This window comes from Myxocyprinus asiaticus, chromosome 9 (assembly GCF_019703515.2).
Source record: "Myxocyprinus asiaticus isolate MX2 ecotype Aquarium Trade chromosome 9, UBuf_Myxa_2, whole genome shotgun sequence".
In the NCBI taxonomy this organism is placed as follows: Eukaryota; Metazoa; Chordata; class Actinopteri; order Cypriniformes; family Catostomidae; genus Myxocyprinus; species Myxocyprinus asiaticus.
Window position 1 is genome coordinate 3,513,458 of NC_059352.1, and position 10,134 is coordinate 3,523,591.

At 37.0% G+C, this 10,134-nt stretch overlaps 1 protein-coding gene across 2 annotated transcripts; it reads right to left on the reverse strand.

The window, feature by feature from the left end:
* Nucleotides 1-6,459: 6,459 nt before the first annotated feature.
* On the reverse strand, nucleotides 6,460-9,904 carry nat8l2 (N-acetyltransferase 8-like 2). Of its 2 annotated transcripts, none has more exons than XM_051706635.1 (2): nucleotides 9,625-9,904; nucleotides 6,460-7,627 (listed from the first exon to the last, which is right to left on the reverse strand). In XM_051706635.1, coding segments are annotated over exons 1-2 (687 nt in total). In that variant the 5' UTR covers nucleotides 9,626-9,904; the 3' UTR covers nucleotides 6,460-6,941. The 2 variants fall into 2 exon arrangements, with proteins under 2 accessions (XP_051562595.1, XP_051562594.1); XM_051706634.1 differs by having other exon boundaries at nucleotides 9,621-9,904.
* Between the last annotated feature and the right edge of the window lie 230 nt (nucleotides 9,905-10,134).

Below are 10,134 nucleotides of genomic sequence, written 5' to 3' on the forward strand. Positions count from 1 at the left end.
CATGCACAACAAGCCACGTGATAAGATGCGTGGACTGACGGTCTCAGAAGCGGAGGCAACTGAGATTCGTCCTCCGCCACCCGGATTGAGGTGAGTAACCGCGCCACCACGAGGACCTACTAAGTAGTGGGATTCCAAATTGGGGAGAAAAGGGGATATATATATATTATTTTTTTTTTTAAAGTGTGATGAAATGCACTACCCGATTAAACCGTGCAGTGCATCCACCAGCCACAGCGCGAGAGCCAAGCGGGACCCATCTCGCTCACCCGCGCAGTGCTGATGAATCTGATCTGCGCACGCGCCACGCTGTCCAGTGGTAAACACAGCTTATGAATTTACAAGTTGCGACCCATTTTAATTTGACACAGAATTCTCTGTTATACAATTGTATGATTTAAGAACCTTAAAGGCTCCATGCTGAAGCTAGATTAAAACCTGATCAGCCCCGACATAATAAACAAAAAATATGCAATGTTAATTTTGTTAACTGCATTTACGATTCAAATGTTCTATTATTATTTTTTATTGATTCTATTATTATTTTCATATTATTACAGTCCAGCCCTGGGACACGGTACCACAGTAAAATCATATTTTGTTATATTTATTCATATTTTCCCCTGAAATAGGGAAGACCATGGGCTAGTTGCACACTTTTTATTTTCTTAGGGTAGGTTTATTTTTGAAAGTCTTTATTTATATACTACTGTCTTGACTGCAGAAAAAAAAAAGCTACTGAACATTTCCACCATTATTGCTCAGCAAAAAGACAGTTAATTTACATATGGAGTATGGTGGAACCTAAAGAAAGCCATATGACAGATTTATATATATTCAATATATTACATTTATACTTAATATATAATTATTATAATTATATTATTAATTTATAATTAAATATACTTACATTTATATTTAATTTTTATTATAAGCTATTTAATTTTGAAAAAAACTATCATATACGGAACAAAACAAAAAACTCTTATATTGGGAAGAAAAAGCACAGAATAGTAGCAAGTAATACATTTGAAATATGCAAATGTATTGTTGTTCTCTTATATATTTATGTTGCTCTTGAGAAAAATCATGTTTCACTGCATGGGTGGTAGTCTTTATTTACCTGTTGTCAGAGGTCATATGGAGTGGGTGGGTTGGGGTAATTGGCAACTCTGACTCTGTTAATTGACATTGGACTGACACAGATTCAATAATGTCATCACGTTCTGGTATTTCACAAGCTACGAACCCGATGTTTTGACAGAAAGGCACATAACAACGTTGCCAAGTGATATAACACCAACTACTGTAACTTTAACCCCGGTTGCCCAACATCCCTTTGCTTTGGCCCGATATCCAGTGTCATTTACCTGAGAGTTGTGTGGACTCAAAGTCAAAACAAACAGCAGGATGCCAACAGAGTAATGCAATAAAGTTAAATGTTCGATTACCGCCTGTGTTTATACTAGTATTAGAAAACCTCAAATAATGTCAAAAGCCTTTTGAAAGTCAGTTATCTGCTATAAAGTCTTGATTTGTGGTTCTCGTTTTCTTGCATCTTATTCCATGGTTGTAATAAAGTGGCATTCCTGGAACTGAATTGCATGTTCTTGCCTTAGTTTTCATCAAGTTGATGTAGCATACAGTAGTTTAATCTCATAATAGAGCTGCTAACGTACAGAAAGATTGCATTCTTACTCCCTCAACATGTTTAATAAAATGACAGAAATAAGTATGATGATATCTGAAATTAACTTAAAATACGACATGGACTATTTGACCTGAACACAAAGCAAACTACATATTCATGTATTATCAACTGTGTCCTAATCATGCATGATCTTTAACTGTATTATACAACAGAAATGTGGAAGTTTGTAATCTCTGAGAGGTCATTGACTTTAAGACATTTTATTACTTGAATACAGATAATAGAGAGTACAATCTGCTCATACCTTGTTATTACTACATCAAGTGGTGGAATAAGGATTCAAACATATTGTAAGTATTTTTAAGGTTTTTAAGCCTAACCTGATGCCTCTAAAAAGCTATATTTAAATAAAAATCAAAACAAAACTCTTTGAAATAGGATGAGCATTATACTTTTCATAACTTTCTTTAGAGATGACACAATTTGCAATTATCTAAACTTTGATCAAATGTTCTCTGGGTTAAATAAATACTCTCAGGGTTTGGCGTTTAGACCACTGCAGACATGCAAATAAAAAAAAAATGCAAAAAGTAAAAGTACAAATGAAGAGTAAACAAATAATGATATAAAGCCACTTTGATTGTAATAAAAGTGAATGTCTGACTGTAAACACATTACATGTCTGATTATATGAAATGTGAGACACAGGTACAGGATGGCTGCGTGCAATTTTGATATTTTTCAATATTTCCAGACCCATTGTGGTCTCCAATAAATCTTTATGTAAAAATGCTCAGACTGATCTCTCCCTCTAGTGAATGCTTAAATGTGGTACAGCTATTGAGATGTAAAATCAAATTGAACATAAAATCATCTATATGCTTTTCTACTGAGTATTTGTTGTAAGGGCATTTTAATCTGTATATTGCTTTTCAACCATGTGTTTATATATGATGCATTTTTATGCAGAACAAATAAACGTCCATGCAGTGTTGTAGTCGAGACCAGTTTATCCGAGTCCAAGTCCAGTCCAAGACCAGGTTGAGTTCGAATCGAGACCGAGACCAGTAAAGGCTGATTCTAAGAAAATAGTTTTTTTTATGAATGTTTTATTTAAAGAACTATTGACTGTAGGCGCATATATCAAATAACCCTCCTTTATTATTTTCTTAAGCTTATATTGGTTAAACGATATTACCTGTTGAGAATAAAAATTAAATAAATGGCACGTCCTAGGTAAAGTGAGCAAATTGGTATTACAATTATGACATGTCAATGTTATCAAAATGCCAGAGAAAAACTTAAATTAAAGGTTCAAAGTGCCTATGTGGCTCAGCATGGCAATACCAGCCTCTGTATTCTACAGTATTATATTCCATTCAAGTCAAGTAAATGGTTCTGGCTTACTTGGTGCCCTAAGCGAGATCTGACATGGCACCCCCCTAAACTTCCCAACACCCCCCCCCCCCGTGAAAAAAACAAAACACAACTAAATTATGGATTTTACGATGTTAACAACTTTTTTTACAGAACTATGCTTTAACACAAACTATATAAAAGGAATAATTCACCCAAAAATGTTCATCATTTAATCACCCTCATGACATTGCAGATGTGTATGACTTTCTTTCTTCTGCTGAACACAAATGCTTTGTAGGCCCATGCAATGCAAGTAAATGTTGGTCAGAACTTTGAAGCTACAAAAATCACATAAAGGCAGCATAAAAGTAGTCCATAAGACTCCAATGGTTTAATCCATGTCTTCAGAAGCTATATAATAGGTGTGGGTGAGAAACAGATAAATATTTAAGTAATTGAGTAATTTACTTTATATCTACACTTTCACATCTTAAAGTCACATGTGATGCCTGTTTAGTTTCACTTTAAGGTCTGAAAGTGTAAGTGGCGATTTAGAGTAAAAAGGGATTATCGATCTCACCCACACCTATCATATCACTTCTAAAGACATAGATTTAACCACTGGAGTCTTATGAATTACTTTTATGCTGCCTTTATGTGCTTTTTGGAGCTTCAAGTTTCTGGCCAACATTCACTTGCATTGTATGGACCTACAGAGCTGAAATATTCTTCTAAAAATCTTAATTTGCATTCTGCAAAAGAAAGAAAGCCATGTTTCTGGAATGTCATGAGAAATCAATAGAATTATTTATTTGTGAATCGGGCATCACTAGTTCTGATTCTACTCAGCAGACTGAAATGCAGGACAAACATCAAGATCTCTGATAGTGTCGGTCAAAAATGTTTGTCAGATAATATCGAAGATTTCGCTGTATATATTTTTAAAAGAGACTCGACTGGACTCAGGGTTAAGCCCTTGTTCGAGTAAGAGTCAAGCCTCGGACTTGAGACTACAACACTGCTTCCACCCTGGACCTCATCCATTTTTTTGAGTTGTGCCCACATCTCTTTAGTATTGCTCAACCTCTCTCTTATAAATAGTGTAACACAAAAAAGGCAAAAATTGCCACACACACAATTAATAATAATAATAATAATAAAAATAATAATAATAAAACAAAGTACTGAAATTGTACAGCATCTTTAGAGACCCAAGGTGCATAAGAGTGCACTTCCATAATTTATATATTTATGACTATTTCATATATATATGTTTACTATCAAAGGATATTTCTTTGTTTATTACAAGAAAAATTAGCACTACTTTTCATTCAAATAAATACTACATCACCGTGATTTTCTGTGCAACAATGAATTAACAGCAGTGGTGAATTATCAGTATTCCATATGCGTGTACACATACATATTATACACTGATGGGCCAACACATTATGAACACTCAGAGGTGAAGCAAATAATGCTGATCACCTCCTAACAAGGCCACACGTCAAGGTCTGGCTAGATGGTAAGCGAACAATCAGCTCTTGTAGTCGATGTGTTGAATGCAGGAGAAATGGGCAGGAGTAAAGACCTGAGTGACTTTGGAAAGGGACAAATTGTTGTCTCTGAAATGGCAAGTCTTGTGGGGTGCTCCCAGACAGCAGTGGTGAGTACCTACCGTCAGTGGTCCGAGGAGGGACAAACCACAAACCGGCGACAGGGTGTTGGGCACCCAGGACTCATCGATGCGCAAAAGCAACGAAGGCTATCCCATCTGGACCTTGGAGCAGTGGAAGAAGATCGCCTAGTCCGATGAGTCCTGTTTTCTTTTACATCATGTGGAGAGCCGTGTATGAGTGTGCCATTTACCTGGGGAAGGGATGGCACCAGGATGCACTGTGGGAAGACGACAAGCCGGTGGAGGCAGTGTGATGCTCAGGGCAATGTTCTGCTGGGAAACCCTGGGTACGGCTATTCATGTGGACTTCAATTTGACATGTGCCATCTACCTAAACATCATTGCAGACCAGGTACATCCCTTCATGGCAATGGTATTCCCTGATGGCAGTGGACTCTTTCAGCAGGATAAATCGCCTGCCACTCTGCACACATTATTTGTGAATGGTTTGAGGAACATGATGAAGAGTTCAAGGTGTTGCCCTGGCCTCCAAATTGCCCAGATCTCAATCCGATTGAGCATCTGTGGATTGTGCTGGACCAACAAGTCGGATCCATGGCAGCTCCACCTCGCAACTTACAGGACTTGAAGGATCTGCTGCTAATGTCTTGGTGCCAGATACCACAGGACACCTTCAGGGGTCTTGTAGAGTCCACGCCTCGGCAGGTCGGCGCTGTTTTGGCAGAATGGCAGGAGGACCAACAGCATATTAGGCAGCTGGTCATAAAGTTTTGGCTCATCGGTATACAGGTTATTTCTTACGCAAGGTGGCGCTGTTGTTTCAGTGATTGACTTAATTTAAATTTGACATTGCTATTTGATCAAGAAGCAACATGGAAGTAAACTATAGCAAGTACAACACATGAACAGTACAATATGACTATTGTCAATTTAGAGTAGACTCAATAAGTGCCTGAGAAAATACTTAAGTGTAATTTATGTGTAGTTTATATGTATCTTATGTTTTATGTGTAGCTCAGTATGTTTGACTGCCGGTTGCATCTCAGGCAATTTCAGTGTGAAAGTAATGAATCCTGTTCTAGATTTGTCCTGATTTGTTGCATTTTCTCTTTGACATATGAAAAATAAAACATCAAAATATCTCAAAATATATTTTTGTCTATTTTTTTTCTAATTGTCTTGAAAATGTTTTGAATATTTGACACTCTCTGGGCATTTTGTAGATCCATTTGTGATTGATATAAGTGCCGGATCTCTAAAGACACGAATATGTAAGTGGTTGGTGAAATTCCCATGCATTTAAGGGTTAAAGAGAAATAATTGCACAACAAGCAAGTGTAACAGGAGCCAGCTGATAGATAGCTGTGCAATGTTTATAAACCTCACTCTTCTGACCTCTATAGGTGCACTAGCGACTGACGCTAGAGGCTTTAGCCTTTAGCCTCCTTGTTAGCGCACCCGCCTCCCATGCCGGAGACGCCAGATTGAGTCCGTACGGAGCGGGTAGAACAGGAGCATCACAATGGTGCCGTGACCCGGATGGGAGTGAGGTTTAGGGGGGTAAGTGTAACGGGAGCCAGTTGATAGATAGCTGTGCAATGTGTATAAACCTCACTCTTCTGACCTCTAGAGGTGCACTAGTGACTGACACTAGAGGCTGTAGCCTTTAGCCTCCTTGTTAGCGTACCCGCCTCCCATGCCGGAGATGCTGGTTCGAGTCCCATATGGACAGGAGCATCACACAAGGAATAAATAAGGAATCAAATCTTGATTCAAAAGTGAAAAATCTTTAATCAAATTTTAATTGCATGAGTGTGATATAAAAGCATTATAAAAGCTGTGACCAATTAAATGTAAAGACTGTTAAAAAAGTTCCATATGCCACTATGATTATGAAAGAAAAATATCAATAATAAAAAAAGAGTTTTTAGCTTTAAGTAACACAGTCCAATGTGATTGTACTACACAGTAAAAACCATTTGTCAGTAAACCTCAAAAAATGTGCATCATGTGGTAACATCTAATTTCACTGGCTCTTCAAGTCAGATTATTTAATATTTTCAATAAACCGTTATATCCATTATATAGCCAGGATGATAAACTCTGCCTTATATCAATTAAAAAACTTAATATGTCTAATGGAAAAAAATCTGTGTAAATAATATTGTGTAAAATTAGTGTTAAACATTTTTTGGTCACTACATAAATTTATACTTCCATTTGTGTTAATTCATAGTTTTGATGACGTTACTATTTAAAAAGTTGAAAAAAGTAATAACCACCTGTTAATGATCAAATGGCCTTCTCCATTGTCAGAATTGTGACTCGGGTCATCCAGACTAGCCAATTAGGGAACTCAGATTGAGTATGAACCCGGACAAGTTTAAAACCCAACTTAAAGTACAACGCCACGGCTGCTCTCTGAGTAGAAGAGGTCGAAAGCACAATCTTTGAGAAGCCACGTTCCTTGCAGAAGTCTTCGACAGTTTCAGCCAACCGTAAACCGAGACCAGTTCGGCGACAGGTGGACGAAACAATCATTCGGAAAAGCTCTCCATACTTTTTCCCATCACTTCCAGGGTCATTTTTGGCTTCCACAGCCACCACACCCAAAACCCGAGGCCTGCCGTCCATCTCAGCTTCTGCAACCCAAAAGCAGTTGTCTAGATTATGGAGATAATAACCCAGAATGTCTTGCATGTCTGTGCGCAGCCTCGCCCGGACGTAGCCAGCATAGAACTCATAGCAGCAGAAATAAACCAGGCCAACCCAGGATCCTCCAACCAGTAAGGCCAATATGACAGATTCTCCACTCACTACATAAGCACCAATGTAAATGAAGAGACTTAAAGTGATGTGTAGAGGTTGGGTCATGGCGTAGATGAATGCGGGATTGATGTGCTCCTCTATTGCATCTCGGAAAATCGTTTCAACATCCTTCCGGTCCGAGGACTGGTATCGGCGGATCACAATGTGCACTGTTGGGGAAAAAAAAAATAATAATGAAATCAATTAAAAATCATCAGTTAATTTGGGGACAAATTACCAAAAAATGGTTCTTTAAAATAAATAAATATAAGAGTAAGGTTAGGCATAGTCTTACAAAGAATGGAAATCTATGGTCTGTCCTCATGTAGCTAGCTAAGAATACCTTTATATGTATATATAAAGCTTTTAATCTGTCTGTATTTTCAAACTGTATTTTTATAGGCCCTATTTAATTTAATAAATGTGCGATTTGCGAATCAGTGGAATCCAATAGCCACGTTACCGTGCACCCTCATAATGCGATTATAATGTGATTAAGGCAATACTGCGATTAAACTGTAGCAAGCAAAAGAAAACATATTTTCCCACGTTGTAAATGTCCGTTTGCAGTCTGAATTAAATGTTGGTGAGACAAAAAGACCATGTAGCTCAAAATAATGGCAATAAAACAGGTCTTTCTATTGAGTTTGTCCTCGCGGGCGGAACACAGCAACATCCAGGGTGCCCAGTGTAGTCCGATTCACAAACAAATGACTCTTATTAACCAGTTCTTTTTAGTGAATCAAAACAGACAGAGCATCCAGTGTAGTCCGACAAACAAATGACTCTTATGAACCAATTCTTTTTAGTGAATCAAAACAGACAGAGCATCCAGTGTAGTCCGACAAACAAATGACTCTTATGAACCAATTCTTTTTAGTGAATCAAAATCACAGAGCAACCAGTGTAGTCTGACAAACAAATGACTCTTATGAACCAATTCTTTTTAGTGAATCAAAACAGACAGAGCAACCAGTGTAGTCTGACAAACAAATGACTCTTATGAACCAATTCTTTTTAGTGAATCAAAATCACAGAGCAACCAGTGTAGTCTGACAAACAAATGACTCTTATGAACCAATTCTTTTTAGTGAATCAAAATCACAGAGTAACCAGTGTAGTCTGACAAACAAATGACTCTTATGAACCAATTCTTTTTAGTGAATCAAAATCACAGAGTAACCAGTGTAATCTGACAAACAAATGACTCTTATGAACCAATTCTTTTTAGTGAATCAAAATCACAGAGTAACCAGTGTAGTCTGACAAACAAATGACTCTTATGAACCAATTCTTTTTAGTGAATCAAAATCACAGAGCAACCAGTGTAGTCTGACAAACAAATGACTCTTATGAACCAATTCTTTTTAGTGAATCAAAATCACAGAGCAACCAGTGTAATCTGACAAACAAATGACTCTTATGAACCAATTCTTTTTAGTGAATCAAAATCACAGAGCAACCAGTGTAGTCTGACAAACAAATGACTCTTATGAACCAACTCTTTTTAGTGAATCAAAACAGACAGAGCAACCAGTGTAATCTGACAAACAAATGACTCTTATGAACCAATTCTTTTTAGTGAATCAAAACAGACAGAGCAACCAGTGTAATCTGACAAACAAATGACTCTTATGAACCAATTCTTTTTAGTGAATCAAAAACAGCGCAACAGAGTGGTCTGAAAAACAAACAACTCTTATGATTCTGTTCTTTTTAGTGAATAAAAACAGACAGCGCGTTTAGTGCGGTCAAAAATGACTCTTATGAACCGGTTCTTTTAATCAACTTAAATCTGATTCTTTTAACATTAAAACATCACGTATCTCAGCTAATAATTAGAGTAATGGCAAGTAGCATGTAAATGGGATTGAAGAGGTTTGCACAAAGCAGGTGAACATTTTAATCTGATTATTCCGTATACTCTGATTAGTAGCCAATTGACTCATCTATTAGCCATAACACACATTTGTCTGCACCTTCTGCCCTAAAGATGTAGCCTACAGAAATAACTACTGAACGCATCAATAAACGAATCTCTTTGGTGATTTTGGTGAAAATGTGAGTGTGATATATATATATTGGGTTTACAATACGGTCAGACTGCAATATATTAGATTGTAAAGTGTTTGTAAAGATTTTTCATAGATAGATGTTTGCTACTTACTTTTTTTTTTTTTTTTTTTTAATTGTGTTCCTCTATTAACCTTTTATTTCCAATAAACGATCCGCTCACGTCGGGCAGAACCTGTAACTGTCGATCACATGTTTAACACACTTTACAAACACGTGTCGTCATTATAAAATATCAGTGTCCAAAGTACAGATCTCCAGGAACAGGCATGCAAGGACATTTTACTGCAGTAGTTTCATTTGAACTGAAGGTCATAGTCTCCAAAACAGACACACACATACATTTCATGGACGTAAAGATGTGTGTGTAATGAAACAATCTCTTCTTCTAGGTGACGGTCAGTTAATATTGTTTGCAGTTATCGCCATCTACCGTCTAAGGCTTTATATACTGTATATAACAGTGCATATATAGAGAGAGAGAGAGCTTATAATCTATAATAGCATGCACATACTGTATATGCACTGTTCCCGTTTATTAAAGTAAATGTTTTTGCATTTTAAAGTTTTGATATGGTACATAATGCTTTTTATATTCATGCAG